The sequence below is a fragment of the Danio rerio genome, chromosome 21 (genome assembly GCF_052040795.2).
Source record: "Danio rerio strain M-AB ecotype USA chromosome 21, GRCz13ab, whole genome shotgun sequence".
NCBI classification, from domain to species: domain Eukaryota; kingdom Metazoa; phylum Chordata; class Actinopteri; order Cypriniformes; family Danionidae; genus Danio; species Danio rerio.
This window is the reverse complement of record NC_141041.1, coordinates 15,947,192-15,965,000: the sequence shown is the minus strand read 5'-3', so window position 1 is coordinate 15,965,000 and position 17,809 is coordinate 15,947,192. Positions and strand designations below refer to the sequence as shown.

Here is a 17,809-nt window from a genome sequence, read left to right as displayed (position 1 = left end):
ACATGCGGTACAGGTGAATTGGGTAGGCTAAATTGTCCATATGAGTGTGTTTCCCAGAGATGAGTTGCAGCTGGAAGGGCATCCGCTGCGTAAAAACATATGCTGGATAAGTTGGCGGTTCATTTCGATGTGGCGACCCCGGTTTAATAAAGGGACTAAGCACGACAAGAAAATGAATGAATGAATGACTAACAACCTTATATATATATATATATATATATATATATATATATATATATATATATATATATATATATATATATATATATATATATATATATATATATATATAAAAATAATTATTTTTTTTAATCTAATTAATTATTTACATTAAATACAAATATAACACCGCTTCACTAACCCTTAGGATTGTGTCCAGTCAGTGATGAAATTGTGAAAGCCATCAGAGAGAGTCTGAATCATTGACTAAGCATTAGTTTAACAGCGAGTCAGAAGTTAGGATTGGCTGCCTGCACTGGTTTACAGCTGGTTTTGGGAACAGATTAATACTTCCTTGTTTACTGTAGGACCGAATACAGTTCAGCTGGAGCCAAGACGCATAAAGAGCTCCAGTGTGTTTGACTAAGGTCAGGTTTTTCTCCTCACAATGGCCACAGAAGAAGATAAAAACACAATAGAGAACTATACAAAATCAAGAGTCATTAAAGAGACTAATAGAATTCAGTGAGTCCTATTAAAAGTGTTTAATTCATCACGTGACTGGATGACGTTTTAATGAGTAACCTAAAGAGACAATAAAACCCTTCACATGTCACTTTGAGAACAGGCTCAACTGGTTTATTTCACTGCAAAACATTGTGACGCCGACTGCATCACCACAGCAAAACACAATAGAGGATTTAATGGAAATCATTAGAAAGATTCACCACTGATGACTGACACTGATTTCTGACTGATTTCTGTCTACCATTTATGAGCCATGAATTGTGAAACACTAGTCATTATAAAAGACAGGATGGAGAAATGGAGATTTCAAGTAATGTTTGAGACATTGAGTACTCTTTTAAATCATCTTTCTGGTAAAAAATTGTCTTATTTTATTTTGTTTTGATTTGTTTTATATATAATAATGTACATAGCCTAAAAATTAAATAAAAATGTAATTTAATTTAATGATTGATAAGAACTTATCATAACTAAATATAAAAAATAAAATAAGGAATAGAATAAAAACAAATGTACAATAACTGATAGTACTTAATAGTAATTTTCACGAACAAATCTAACAGATATTAAATAAAGTTAAATAAAATAAATAGCTTGCAAGACAACAGTACACTTGAACAAATAATAAGATAAGAAATAGAATAATTGACAAGACCTTATAATTACTAAATATAAAAAATAAGATAAGGAATATAGTTGAAATAAAATATACAGCAAGTGATATCACATCATAGTTTTCAAGAACAAATCTAACAAATATTAAATGAAATCAAGAATAGCAATTTATCCGCTGTGTAAAACATATGCCGGAAAAGTTGGTGGTTCATTCTGCTGCGGCGGCCCCTGATAAATAATAGACTAAACCGGAGGAAAACGAATGAATAATAATTGACAATTGACACCTTATAAGGTAGTGCTGTGGCCTCACAGCAAGAGGATAGCTAGTTCGAGCCTTGGCTCAGTTGGCGTTTCTGTGTGGAGTTTGCATGTTCTCCCTGCATTCACGTGGGTTTCCTCCGGGTGCTCCAGTTTCCCCCACAGTCCAAAGACATGCGGTACAGGTGAATTGGGTAGGCCAAATTGTCCGTAGTGTATGAGTGTGTGAGTGAATGTGTGTGTGGATGTTTCCCAAAAATGGGTTGCGGCCAGAAGGGAATCCATTGCGTAAAAACTTGCTGGATAAGTTGGCGGTTCATTCCGCTGTGGTGACCCCTAATTAATAAAAAAGTTTTTCGGTTATGCTCAGTAATATGCCTCAATGAACCAATGCTATTCATTTAATTCAATTACATCTAATTTATTAATCAAACTTTTGCTTTCAGTCTTTTGAGGGATATTGAGTGGTTCTCATTGACATTTGTGATATTAAATAAATGGTAACTTTCCTGCACCTTAATGGATGACCATGAAAGACTGCACATTTTTTACTGTATAACTTCTATGCGAGCAAGTGTTTAATAAAATACAAACTATGTGTCAAATTTTCTGGACACCTACAGTACAAATGCCTATTTTGTGAACACTTGCGCTGTCTGTTGGTGCTCTAGGTTTGCTGCTAAATTAATATGTAATAGCATTCACAATGGTATGAACCATTATAGGGGTGGTTAAATGTATATTTACGTTATCTATTATTTAAATATTAATATCATTTAAGATACAGATCAGAGCAAACTATATCTTCACTATTAAAGGGCACCCCTCGCATCTTTTTTTATGTTCTTCAGGGCGGATCAAGCAATAATTTGGGGGGTCAGACCACCCCAAAACCTCCCTGTAATTCTCAGCCTGATTGTAAGGATATATTTACATGTTTGCATTGAGTAGTGAGATGTATTTAATCTCATTGCACATGGATTTAATGTTCATTGTATATGTGTACAATGAACTATTGTATTTTGTTTTATTGTATTCTATATCAAATATAAATGTAATTAGTTATCAGAAAGTAGTTATTAAAATTATCATGTTTAAAATGTGTTGGAAAAGTCTAGTCTTTTAAACGCAGTTGGGAAAAATTTCAAAAGAATAATTTTATCACAAAGTTTGACTTGAACTGTATATTACACTCATTTCTGAAAACGAAATCCTTGCTGTATGCAACAAGAATCGCATTTTCGGTGCTGCTGCTTTGAAATAATGAAATCTTCTGAAGGCGCTACACAAATAAGCTTGATCTGAATGTGAAAAGTAGCATTAAATGAAGAGCCCGTGGCAGTGTTCTTGACAGAGGAGCTCCATCATCTCTGTAACTCAACTCTGATGTCCTCATTAAAACTTCAAGAGCAATTAGCCACTGCTGCTTTCCCTCTTCAGTCCTGACCCCGTCACCGCTCTCTTCATCAGCGTATTATTACAGCGTTTAATCCACTGGCAGCTCACATCACATCAGCTATCAGTCAGTCATCTGCCATTCACACTCACAGCTCCAGCTCAAAGACAAAACAATGAGAGTCAGTCAGCTTTTACAAGTGAAAGTCCCACTGCACATCGCTCGGTGGATATGTGCACCATGCACTTATATATAACCACTCAGTACAAGTCTACATACAAGTAGACTTGTATGTTTTGTAACTTAGATTTATCGTAGGATTTATATACAGCTATCATATACTCTTTTATCTTCAATAAATGAGTAAATGTAAGTAATGTATATTTTCATTTTACTAAATTGATTATTATTTTTCATTTGTGACAATTTTTCTTGAGCAAGTGAAAATCTCAACATAGGATCATTGGATATACACTCCCCGGCCACTTTAATAGGCATACCATACTAGTACCTTTTTGCCTTCAGAATTGCCTTAATCATTTGTGTTTTAAAAATGGTCGCCGAGTGAAATGACTCGCCTTATAGGTACTTTGATAACATTCAGCCATACTTGAAGTTTGACAAATGAATGAAACTCCGGCATAGATATTGTAATTTGAATGAATGCCATTGCAATATTTCCACATGGTGCTGAAAATGGTATCATTATATTTTAAGGTGTACTATTGGAATTCCAGTGTCACTATGTGGTATTATCTGGATGTGAACTCACTGGTAATGGATGGATGCACAGTTTCTGGCAGTCGTCCACGGTCTGGCATCAGTGTTGCTTGCGCGGCGTGTGTTAGGAAGCAGGTTCAGCCCACGCTGTCTGTCCATGTGGAAGAGTGGTGATAAACACAGGAGACGCTCCGGTCGCCCACCGCCGGGTTTCTCTCAGGCGCAGAAGCTGCCAAGAGCCCTGGACCACCTCCAGAGGGGTCCCCCTGTTGACTCTGAGTCACATCCCAAATCCCATCCAGAAATCAAGCGTGTGTCATCATTTACTTGGCCTTATGTTCTTCCAAACCCAAAGTGTGTGTGAGCTTGAAACGCATCATACGAGTATCATAAAAGCAGTTTGTATGACTCTGTATAGTTGAAGTCAAAATGATTAGCCCTCATTGACTTATTTTTCTTTAACAGAGTGTTGCGAGATTAAAATTTTTGAAAAACTATTTTAAGGTCATTATTATTAGCCCTCTTAAGCAATATTTTTTTTCGATTGTCTATAGAATAAGCAATTATTCTACAATTTCAGTTTTTTTAAAGTCAGTTTAATCACTCTGAGGCTGCTAGGCTTTATTTACATTTCATGAAAGCTTCATTCCCATCCCTCTCTTCGTCTGTATAAAGCTCATGTGAATCCTGCTCAGTGGCTGTTTATTTTAATGCTCACGTTTGCTGTCAGCTTGACCTTTTACTTTATTCCAAACTGAAGCTGTTTCTACATCCTCTCTTTGGTTGTGTTACTTCCTGTTGAGTGTTTCAGTCATGGCTCATACAGTAAGAGTAACTTGTCATACTGTCCACTTTTGTTTTTTCAAAGAATCTGTAACGCTTATTTATTTACAGAAGGATAATTACTCATTAACTCTTCTTTTTAGGTGTTCTGTTAATTCATTTTCATTTGAGTTTTTATTAAGTTTATATGAGATTTTTGTTTTTAATTAACATACAGTTGAAGTCAGAATTATTAGCCCCCCCTGAATTATTAGACCCTCTGTTTAATTTTTTCCCCAATTTCTGTTTAACGGAGGAGAGATTTTTTTCAACACATTTCTAAACTAATAGATTTAATAACTCATTTCTAATAACTGATTTATTTTATCTTTGACATGATATTTTTCATGACACTTCTATACAGCTTAAAGTGACATTTAAAGGCTTAACTAGGTTAATTTGGTTAACTAGGCAGGTTAGGGTAATTAGTAAGTAATTAGTAAGCAAAGTAATTAGTAAGCAAGTAATTGTATAATGATTGTTTGTTCTGTAGTCTTTCAAAAAAAAAAATTACCTGAAATGGGCTAATTGTTTTGTCTTTAAAACGGTGTTTAAAAAATTATTAACTGCTTTTATTCTACCCTAAATAAAACAAATAGGACTTTATCTAGAAGAAAAAAATATTTTCAGACATGCTGTGAAAATTTCCTTGCCCTGTTAAACATAATTTGGGAAACAATTACAAAAGAAGAAGAAAAAAAGGGGGGGGGGGGCTTCAGATGTATATGTCTACAGTCTTATGATTAATTTGACTTTTATTTTGATTTTAGTTAACCTATAGTTAACCTTTAGTTAGCCTAAATAAAATAATACATATTTCTTTTTGGAAACAAACCGAACTTTAAAATCTTTGTTTTTATTATACAGTTATTTAATTATAAATGTGTAAAATATTGAAATTTTCTTGTATTTTCTATGCATTTTTTATTTTATAGCTTATTTGTTATCTTTAATATGTTATTATATTACATTTTATATTGTTTATTTCCATAGCTTTTATCTGGAAAATCTGGAAAAATATATTTTAATATGGTGTCATATAATATATGAAATTACACTTTGTGTAAAAAAGAAATGTCTTTAGTTCGTATTTTTACTGTTATATAATTTATTATATTTAGTTTATTATATATATTATTATTGTTTATATTAGTAGTTGTAGTAATAATAGTATTTAAGCTCCTTATTGCTGCTGTTTGATTATTATTATTTAAGCTCTATTGCTGCTTTTTGATTATTCTTATTATTCAAGTTCTTTGTTGCTGCTGTTTGATTATTATTATCATTATCATTATTATTTTTATTAACATTATTATTTTTTTTATTTACATTATTATTATTATTATTATTATTATTATTATTATTATTATTATTAATATTATTATTCAAGTTATTTATTGCTGCTGTTTGATGATAATAATAATAATAATTTATATTATCATTATTATTATTATTATTATTATTATTATTATTATCAATATTATTATTTAAGTTCTTTATTGCTGCTGTTTTACTATTGTTGTTGTTGTTGTTGTTGTTGTTGTTATTATTATTAAGTTCTTTTTGCTTCTGTATTATCATTATTATTATTATTATTATTATTATTATTATTTGAAAAGGATAAAAGTTCAAATGTAGGCCACAGTTTGGTGTGCTTTCTTTTGTTTTTTGTTTACAAATATTTTTTTTCGCAGTGGTAAAATATAGTCACCATAAAGTTTCCTCATGCCCACGGAAGTACCCAGATGGCACACAGCAGATGGCACTGGTGCTGTAATGCCTATTTATTCGTTCATGAATCGTCTGATACTCTGAGGACCGTCTCTCCATCGGATTTTGTCTCTTATTTGTGCTAGAACTGGAAGGGCACTTATGCCAGTGTGCCAGGGAGAGAGGGCACCTGCCCAGGCCAGTGATATGCTGCCATCTGCCACCAGTGTTTTGTGTCAGTGGTGAGCCGATGCCTCTTTTGACTGAGCTGGCCACACACAAAAAGGCTTTAACATTCCCCAACCGTGTGTTACACCTGCCCTCATTCCAGCTGCCTTCTGCATCTGTCTGCAAACCCCAAACTGAGGCTTTTCTCTGAGCAAAGGATGCCTGGTTTCATTCATGATGGCTGTACTGTGACCTTACTTTTTGTGTCAGTCTGGACTGGCATGACTCTTTTTGACTTCAAAATGAAGTAGATTTTTTACTCTTTCAAATATGAAGTTAACCTATATTAACAAAGTGTATGTGTATAACCTACTCACTGACCGGCTTTATTAGGTACATCTTACTAGTATCCAGTTGGACCGGCTTTTGTCTTCATAATTGCCTTAATCCTTATGGCATAGATTCAACAAGGTACTGGAAATATTCCTCAGAGATTTTAATTCATATTGACATGATAGCATCATTCAGTTTCTGCAGATTTGTCAGATGCACATCCATGATGCAAATCTCTCGTTCCCCTACATTCCAAAGGTGCTCTATTGGATTGATATCTGGTGACTGTGTAGGCCATATGAGTACAGTGAACTCATTGTCATATGCAAGAAACTAGTCTGAGCTGATTCTCACTTCATGGCATGGCATGTTATTTGTTGGAAAATAACTGGAAAATAGCTGGAAAATGGCTTGCTGGAAGTAGTCATCAGAAGATGGGTGCACTGTGGTCATAAAGGGATGGACATGGTAAGCAACAATACTCAGGTAGGCCCAAAATGTGCCAAGAATATATCCCCCACATCATTACACCACCCCCACCTCCGTGAACTATTGATACAAGGCAGGATGGATCCATGCTTTCATGTTGTTGACACCAAATTCTGACCCTACCATTTGAATGTCGCAGCAAAAATCGAGACTCATCAGACCAGGCAATGTTTTTCCAATCTTCTATTGTCCAATTTTGGTGAGTCTGTGTAAATAGTAGCCTGAGTTTACTGATCTTAGCTGACAGGAGTCTTCTGCATAACTCAGTTGTAATGAGTGGTTATTTGAGTTACTGTTGCCTTTTCTATCAGTCTGGCTCTCCTCTGACCTCTGGCATCAACATGGCATTTGCACCCACAGAACTACTCCTCACTGGATATTTTCTCTTTTTCCCACCATTCTCTGTAAACCCTAGAGATGGTTGTATGTGAAAACACAGTCGATCATCAGTACTGAAATACAGCCCGTCTGGCACCAAAAACCATGCCACGTTCAAAGTCACTTAAACCACCCTTTTTCCCCATTCTGATGCTCGGTTTGAACAGCAGCAGATCGTCTTGACCTTGTCTACATGCCTAAATGAATTGAGTTGCTGCCATAGGCTGATTAGAAATTTGTGTTAAGTAGCAGTTAGAAGGTGTACATAATAAAGTGGCCGGTGAGTGTAGAATTCATGACATATTTACAATGGCTTCATGATAATTATTTATAAAGTAAATAATATAAAATAATAAAGTGGCCAGTGGGTGAAAATGTATGTACCATTAAAATAACAATTGATGTCGGCGCAATAGCCTCGTGGTTAGCGCGCTGACATATGGTGCAGTAGCACCTCAGGGCATCCCGAGTTCAAATCCCGGCTTGAGGACATTTCCCAACCCTACCCCCTCTCTCTCTCCCACTTTGTTTCCTGTCTAAAATACTGTCCTATTCTCTCAATAAAGGCAAAAAGGCCAAAAATAAATCTAAAAAAAAAAAAAATAGAAAATAAAAAAATAACAATTGAGTTGCATAGGAGAGATAGCCTGAATAAACAGCCAAGGTGTCACAAGAAGTGCATGGGAAAAGCACTTCTCACACCTGTTGAAACAGTTAAGGGGTTGAAACAAAGTCTGATCATGCTTGACAAATGTGAACCAACTTAAAAAACAACAACAAACAAACAAAAAAATGCTGCAGAAGGAAGAGGGAAAATAAGCAGGCTATAGAGCATCAGGGAGGCAGAATTTTTAGGCAGAGATGCTGCTGTGGGTCTCCTGAAGAGTCTCTTTTGTTGTCAACACTAAAGAATTTTCTGAAATCCAAAACATCAGACTTGGCTGATCATTGAAGGAAGAAAATACCAAGACAAATACTAAAACATGAGGTTTCTCTGACACAAAATATCACATTAGTGAAGATTGTAAACACTAGAATACAGATTTTTTTAACGGAAGTATTTTCTAAACGTGTTATTTATAGGACATTTGCATTCAGCCTAGAAACTTTGCATTCTATTTGCTTGCAAATCTTGTTTTCCTTTTAAAACTTTCTCGTGCACACATTTGTGTTTGCAGTACTTTTGTATCAGATCGTAACCCTTTTTTGAATCACACTTAATTTTGAGGTTCAATTGCAAAACTGTTGCGATGCTGTGAAAAGCATTGTATTTGTAACTTTGTTTGCTTGCATGACTTGTTTTCCCCTTTAAACTTTCACTCTCAAACGTTGTGTTCAACTGCAACACTTTTACGTTTGTTCAAAACACTTTTGCATTACCAGAGAACGTAAATGATGACTTACAGAACTTTTACATCGGCCCGAGAAACTTTGTGTTGGCTTCATTTGTCTGCTTAGAAAAACGAAATGAGTTTTGATTTTGATGTTTCTTTGCTACTTTTTTTAGCTTCCATTCACAATCATTTTGTATTACCAAAGACACTTAACATTTACTTGCAAGCTATGCCCAGAGCTTTGGATTAAATGTTGGTTTGTTTTTTAGATCTCCTCAGGAACTTGCTTCTCTAAAAACTTGTGTTAATTTAATAATACTTTAACATTTTGTGTCACTTATGCTTAGACACTGAGAAAATTTGCAGTTACTTTTCATACTTGTGAACTTTCTAAAGAAAATGTGCATCGCAAAAGCTCAAAGCTCAAATATTGTCTTGTTTTATCAAGGTATCATCACAAAAATCCAGAGCTGCTGTTGTGGTAAAGTAAAAAAAAATATTCATGTAGTCATTTTTTCTTCTCTCTCATGTCTCTCATCCTGCTTTTTTTTTTAATACAATGTAAAATCGGATTCATTTTCTCATGAGGGTTGTTAAAATGAAGAACATTGCTTCCTGAGTTGTATATGAAAGCGAAACTAATGATGGTGTTTGCTGTGGCGTGCTGCTTTGAGTCAATCCAGTTGAGATTCCTTGGGCTTTACCCACCTCTGGCCCATTACATAATCAGATCAGCATGTGGTCACATGGCTCAGTCAGTTTGTCTCTTTTCACTCAAAGTCAGATGTGTGCATGCGCTGTGTATTTGTGAATTGCCTGACTGGGTCAAGCAAGGTGTTTAAGGTTTGTCTGAGTAGTAAAGGGACAAATTACTGCTGGTGTGCTCAGAATGTGTCGGTAGCTATGTTTTCATCCACCTATTTTTATGACAGGTTGGAATTACAAATTTAAAACTGCTTAATAGCTGAGATGTGCATATATTCTGATGTGCAATTTAGTTTCTACTTCAGAAAATCCCTTTTTTATTAGTTGGTAATAGTTTCTTCTTGACTCACTGGATGCAAACAGTGGTTTATTCACAAATGTTTTATGATTTTTTAGCTTGTCGCAGAAGTCTAATTTGAATTTTTGGATGGAAACAGCTTGTTAAGTTTCAGCTCAAAATACCTTGCATATTATTTATTATAACTTGTCAAATTTGTGCCATTTGGGTGTGCACAAAAGCAATTCAAATGAGCTGCTGCTTTCCATAAGAGGGCGGAGCCTTCACATGCTATATTCTAATATTCCAAAAACAACAAAACAGCCGGAATATCAGATATTAGTAATATCTGCAATAGTGAAGGGGAGCCTCACCTATTTAATCAGTTGGATAATGATAAAGAAGAAGAGGTTCTTCTACATGTACCAAAACATGTTAAAGGGCCTGTAAGTTTCTGACTCTTCTAAAGCTTAAAAATACTGTAATATGTTTGCAGCACCCCGGGTTGCCTTGGTGTGATTCATTCAGTCATGAAGGCTTTTAAAGCATGCATCCATGACTGAAAATGCAACCTCCAATAGTAACAGTAATGGACTCTGAAATTATGTGAATTCAGAGTTCCACATGAGATGGTTATTAATTAGCAAATAACATAAACCTGTGTAGGATAACACAGAAATTTTTATTTGGGTTGTTCCGATGCCGATACAAATATCAGAATGCAGATACTGCAAAAATTCTGGTATTATTATCGGCAAGTATTTAAAACCATAAATGCAGAAGTCTACAGGGCTAGTAGTATACACAACCCTACAGATACAGACACAGATATAGGTTCAGTTCTCTGTATTGGCCGATACCCTGAGCTCAGCTATCAGAATTGCTATTTGAAAGGGAAAAGGAGTATTGAAACATTGCTAATTTTTGTGATATGTCTCCTTTAGTTTTGAACTAAGGACTGTTTAAGTTCATGCTAAATGTTAAAATGTTCATCTATTTGTGGCACAACAGTGGTAAAATAAAATTTTGTACATACAATTCAACATTTAACATCCAGACTAACTGCATCTCTGTTTAATGTTTATCATCCTTTTTTTCATATTTATTTTGTGTTGTCACTTGTCACTTTATACACCGGAAGCTTCTGTAGCCAAAACATTCCTTGTGTGTGAAGCACACTTGGCAATAAAACTGATTCTGATTCTGAAAGCACCAATGCATCAGCCATACACATGCAAATCTCTTGTCCGCATCTTGTGACCTTGACCTCTAAGCTGAAAAGGATGATTTGAGGCTATTTATTTATTTATTTATTTATTTGAGGGGTTTTGCGTTGGTCTGTCTGGGTTTTGTACATTCAGACATCTTTTTGTTTCTGGGTGCTCCCTGATAAAGCCTGTTTGGAGAGTTAGCATCAAGTAATTGTAATGCAAATAGGGAGAGCTGTTTCTCCGTTGCGCTTCAGACAATGGGGTTTTTCCTTCTGACTGAATATTTAATTGGTATGGAATGTCTGTTGAGCTTAAATTGAAATCAGATAGGTTGTTCGTAAAAGGAAAATAGTCACCATTCCTGTTCTGTGTTTGACATCAAGAGCACGACATTGAATCTGTTACTGGGAAAATCCACAGCAATTAGACTTAGCAAACCTGTCCCTGCGTCATTTCTTCATCTTGAATGGTGGAGAGTTTATAGGAATTTCTGAAGGTGTGGAGGAAGTTTTGCTTGCTTGTTTCGGGAAGAGCCTTATCAGAGGTCGAACAGGTATGAGCAGGAATGTGAAATAGATTTTTATGGTTACCTTTAAAGTGCATCTAACATGGGAAAGGTTCCTATTTTGGTTTTGGAAATTCCTAATAACAGGTTGATATGAATGGAAGGTAGGAAAAGCACTTAAAATATGCATATATTTGACCTTATTTTCTGTATTTACTGTACATTACTGGATTACAGTTTATCAAGTGTTGAAGGAAGAAGCCGGGCTATGCTGTGCTCAGTATAATTGAGTACAGCCCATTTTGAAAATGAATGTTTTTATCCATTTCTCAGTGAATATATAGGCAAAGTAATTTGGTGCATTTAAACAAAACAGATTTATTAAACGGATATATTTATTAAAATAATATTTTAGTCACCAAAAAATATTTAGAGATTGAAAGATAAGACAATTAAATTCAAGCTAAATATTGCAAAAAAAAAAAAAAAATGACAACCTACAAAATTTCAACTAAATTTTTTATTTTTTTTCTCCATTTTTAATTTGTATTTATGATTTTTCTGTAACATATACATTTGTGTGTACTAGTTTTTGGACTGTTGTCGTAAGTTATTTTGTTAGATAAGCTCCAGATTTGGCTTCAGTACTCACTAAACTAATGTGTATGCACAAATATATTATTGTATAGTCTGGTATTAAAAGAATGAATATAAAAGTGGATTTGTGAGGGGTGTACTTATGCTGAGGACTGTATGTGCTAACTCAATGCAGGAATGTACTAATAATGCACATATTGTGTGTGTGTGTATGTAAAGTGTAAAAATATTTACAGGGCCTTTCCCAACCCTTAAACTCAACCCTCACAAGAAACCTATGGCGTATTTTGAATGTCAAAAGACCCCGTTAAGTATGATTTTTATGCGTTTTAAATTATGAGGACACATGTAAAGTATGTCCTCATAAACCACCTTAATATAGTACTACTAAGTCATACCCAGTGTTGTGCTAGTTACAGTACAATAGTAACTAGTTACAGTTCCTAGTTGGTTCATTCAAAAAGTAACTCAATTACTTCATCGATTACTTACACCAAAAAGTAATGCATTACTGTTATATTTAATATGTTATAAGTAATATTTGAGTTACTTTTTCAACGAACATTTTTAATGCTCCCATTAATGCTCTTATAACATCACTTCAGTGCTGCATGGAGAATACACTGTTGATCAGCTTCACTGTTTTAATTAATTTCCATTCTAACAACTAAAACACAAGACAAACCTAAGTAAAAAGTAAAACACTGTGTTTAATTATTTTTAAACACTAACTTATTATTATAAGTCCAGCAGCACAAAAATAAAGAAATATCACAAAGTGATAAACCAGCTGAATTTTATATTCAGAAAACAAAAAAGCCAAACTAAAGTTACTTCAGCATCATAAAAGTTGTTGTATTTAACCCTTAAACGTTCTTTCACAGCTTGTAAATGAAAACCAGCAACAATATGAAATACACAATATACAGCAAGCACAAAACCTTTATGAAATAAATAAGTAAAAGTAATCCGAATTATCATTCACGATCAGTTTGATGAAACTCAGGACAAAAAATCTGCTATTACAGACAACCATACATTTTATGCATTTTAAACAAAACAAAAACATAACAGCTGCTCAAAAATGAAATCTATGAGAAATCTTCAAACTAAACACAAATTAAATGTGGTATGTCAGCAGCTTATGGAAAGTAAGCTGTGTATTTTCAAAGTGCAAAATCTGCTATTGTACACAGCTAATAAGATATGTAAAACAATCAAAACATAAGCATTTTTCTGAGCTATACAACACTATACATTTAAATTAAGGTGTGTTCTGAAATATAGCAGAAATGTGTCACTGTGTCTACTAAACTAATCAATTTTGTTATACAGATAACAAATGTTTGCTTATTTATTTGAAACAAGAAACATAGTAGTATTAGTAATAGTAATTAATAATAGTAACGTTAATAGTCTCTCTGTCTCTCTCGCGTCCACACTTGGTCTACCCTTCGCTCACTCTGTCTCTCACTTTTGCTGGAATTTTGTCCAGTCTGGCGCTCATGCACGACGCGTCTTATTTACAGTGGTTGGTTGGCATCCACCAATCCCACAATGCGTCGCTGATGTAAACAGGAAGATGTTGGCTAGACTGCAGCCAAAATTAATTAACTTTCTAACAGACAAACTCATCATATTGTAACGATAACAGAGTTATTTTGTTTTACAGTATGAGTTACTGTCAAAGATGATGCCGTTACAGTAACACGTTACTGATAACACGTATTGCCCAACACTGGTCATACTCACATCATTATTCAGTTTTGAATATGTCCTCATAAACCACATTAACAAGTACACACACACATTTAACATTTCCAAATGACTTGACAAGGGAAAAAAGCCCAAAGTATCATTAATAAAAATGTCAGAATTGTAATTGTGTCCTTTAATTATGTTTTGCAGCCATTAAAGTCTGCTGTATGGGATCGTGTGGCATCTCGTCCAAGCTGAACGATGCATCATGGATGCTTGAGGAAAAGTACTTGAGCAGCACACTGTCTGTGGCAGATAAAGGTGAGGAGACCGACATCCATTCATCATCTCATTCAAATAAATAAACCTTGAAGTCAAAATATTCCTGAAAGGTCTTCATTGTTACATCTTTTACATTCATTTTACTCCGTCAGCAGTTTGTGTCTGTCTAATAGATTTCCTGTTTTGAGAACGAGTATTGTTGGTTTCTTCCTGTCTGTCTGAATGTTTCAGGTATCACATATCCTTGAAAGTAGGTTAGACATGAGTTATTCCTTTAAATGGGAAGTGTTTCATTTGTCAAAGACAGACAATGTTATAATAATAGCTGACCTGATGTCGTTGAGTTCATGTTTAAAGTTTGTACTGTATGTGTGCTCTTATTCCTGATTTAATTGATGGTTGTAGTGTCTAAGCGATTATCTTTCTAGAGGATCAGGCATATGTGTGGCTGTAGACTGACTGCGAATGGTTGCAAATGTCTGAACATAAGAGGATACATCGCCTGTTTAAAGCTATTTTTGCTCCCTGCTACATTCCCAGAAATAAAGGTATGCAAGCTGTCACTGGGGTGGTACCTTTTCCAGTGGTACAAATTTGTACCTTAAAGCTCCATATTAATACCTTAAGGGTACATATACAGACCTAAAAAGAACTAAAGTGTTCCTCTAAATTTTTGTAGGTACTAATGTATATTTTAAGGTACCAATATGGACCCTTTAAGTACAAATGTGTACCTTATAAAAAGGTACAGTACCACCCCAGTGACAGCTCGTATACCTTATTTTCAGGGAGTGTATAAGATATATCAGGGAAATGGATGTTTTAAGAAAATAAAGTTGTGCCTTTGGCTACCCTGGTATCTGTCAACATAAAAAAGTCTGTTTTGGCTACTGAGAAACTTTTGCAACAGGGATCTGCTAATGATGCTAATTGTGTACGTTCAAGGCAGGATAAGCTGTTTGTTTAAACAGTAGCAGACAGAGAAAATTTGTTAAAACGTTCTTTATTTTAGGTATATATGTTTTGCTATACTCTGAACTGTCTTAACTGCCAGTGATGTGAAACATTTCCTAATTTACTAAGCACAAAACTGCTGTAAAACAACACTGATGTAGCCATTTAGTGGACACTTGATGCTTAACATACAGAATTTCACCCTGTGTGTGTGTTTTCCTGTGGGTCTATTAAAAAAAGTATTTTTTTTAAAAAGTATTAAGCAAAATTTAACTTCATTCGTTTTTTATTTATGCTTTGTTCTAAGATTGGGTTGGTCTGTAATGGTCTGTAAATGGAAATGAATAAAAGCCAGGCTCAGACATTAAATAATGCAATGTTTTGTGTGTGTGTGTGTGTGTGTGTGTGTGTGTGTGTGTGTGTGTGTGTGTGTGTGTGTGTGTGTGTGTGTGTGTGTGTGTGTGTGTGTGTGTGTGTGTGTGTGTGTGTGTGTGTGTGTGTGTGTGTGTGTGTGTGTGTGTGTGTGACATATCAGGACACAAATCTGTATAATGACGTAGGTATGATACAGGTATTACAAAAAGGAGGTGAAATATGAGGACATTGGTGACGTCCTCATTTCTCAAAATGCTTATAAATCCTACAGGATGAGTTTAATCAGAGAGTGAAGCTGCACACTGTCTCCTGTGATGGTTGGGTTTAGGGGTAGGGTGGGGTGAGGGCAATATAATATACGGTTTGGACAGTATAAAATGAATGGAAACCTATATAATGTCCCCACTTTTCACAAAAACAAACGTGTGTGTGTGTGTGTGTGTGTGTGTGTGTGTGTGCGTGCGTGCGTGCGTTTGTGCATATATAGTCAGATTATGCAGTTTTGACTCTTATATCTTGATCATGTTTGTAGGCAAGACACATCTCAGACTACATGTTGCTTCCCAGATATTAGTCATCTTCTTAAGCAATCTCCATGATGTCATTACGAAAGTGAACCTAAGTACAGATTCCTGTAAACAAGACCATGAAAAACAATGACTATATAGGAGGCATGTTTTATAGGGGCTTTCCTCATTTCATAATTCCACCTATCTGCATTACTACCATCTTTTTCATTTTTGCAGTCTTCATAATTCAATTCAAGATTATTTCTATAGTCCTTTTCTCAATAATTATTGTTTCAAATGAGCTTTAAAAAAGATGCACAATATTGAATTACAATCAAATTTGGAGAAGTTAAGGTTTTAGTTAACATAACTTGATTAATTACTAATAACTTCAGCTAGAAACTAATAGCTTTAAACGATTGAAATTATTATATATAAACATATTAACCTGCAGTTATATAGCATATAGGTTATGTCCATGTGTACATGTTTATTGGAGTGTAGAGCTGCACAATATATTGTTTCAGAAGCGATGTCGCAATGTGTTCATATGCAATAGTCACATTGCGAGTGTACGCAATGTTGAGTTTGTATTATAATTTATAATTTTCATGTGTTATTATAGTTTGTAATTGTATAATGACTTTGAAATCATTTAGGTATAAGAATTTGTACCATTTGTGACCTTAACTAGGATTAGTTTTATTAAATTATTTTTAATTTAATAATTCAGTTACTGTACTTGAATACTGTCAGACTCTGGACATGATAAAACACTACATTTCAATTGTACTGTATCTTTTTCTTGATTGTATTTATAGATTGTTATGCATGAAAATACTTAACACATGCAAATGCACAAATGCACTGCAAATAGCAGACCACAACGAAAATGAGTCGAGGGACCCCAAAAAGTGTATAGATTGTTTATTATATTTTATGGAGATGCAAATAGCAAACATTAATTCATCAATCTTTGACCAAACACGTGCATGAGAATACTCACAACACATGCAAATACAGAAATGCACTGCAAATAGCACAGAGCACAACAAAAAAGTGTCGGGGTACCCCAAAAAGTTTGTAGATTGTTCATTAAATTTTAAGGAGATGCACTCCCACTGCAGAGTCATCCCAATCGATCTAACATTGTAAATTTTTTCCAAATAGAAATATTAAGTCATCCGGTGAAATTTTATTCACATCGCAATATATATCACAGAATAAAAAACATCGCAATGATAGACTATTGCAATATCGTGCAGCCCTAATGCAGTCTATTTGTTTATTAAGTGTATGTGTTGTCCTTGAAGTCTTCGATGGTTGGCATCATCTCTTCACAGAACTTGGATCTCATTAAAGTGGCACTACACAATCTTTAGAGGTCTCTGGATGGGCATCCCCAGTTGGAAATAGAGAACAAAAAAAATTGTTAGCGAAGCTGCTGTTCTTAATGTATTTGAACAAGATATAATAATTGTCAATGCGAAAATGAAGTGCTATAAATAAAAGTAGTTATATAAACAAACACAGAAACACACATGTATAACAAAGAAGTATTTCCAGCAGAGTGCCTGTGTATTAAGACAGGAGAAGTGTGTCCTACAGGTGGTTTGTCAAGCTCACTCATCTGCATGGATCACACTCGCGCATCATGCAGTTATGTGATGAATTGCATGTATGCTTTGCTAAAAGATAATAATAATAATAATAATTCCTTACATTTATATATAGCGCTTTTCTGGGCACTCAAAGCGCTTTACACAGTGGGGGGAGTCTCCTC

General features: G+C 34.6%; 1 protein-coding gene across 1 annotated transcript in view; it reads left to right on the top strand.

The window, feature by feature from the left end:
• The window catches only part of arrdc1b (arrestin domain containing 1b), a 66,899-nt gene that overhangs the window by 29,149 nt on the left and 19,941 nt on the right, over positions 1-17,809 (top strand). Inside the window, 1 exon segment of the mRNA NM_001365234.1 lies at positions 14,117-14,227. Coding sequence (NP_001352163.1) covers positions 14,117-14,227 — 111 coding nt within the window.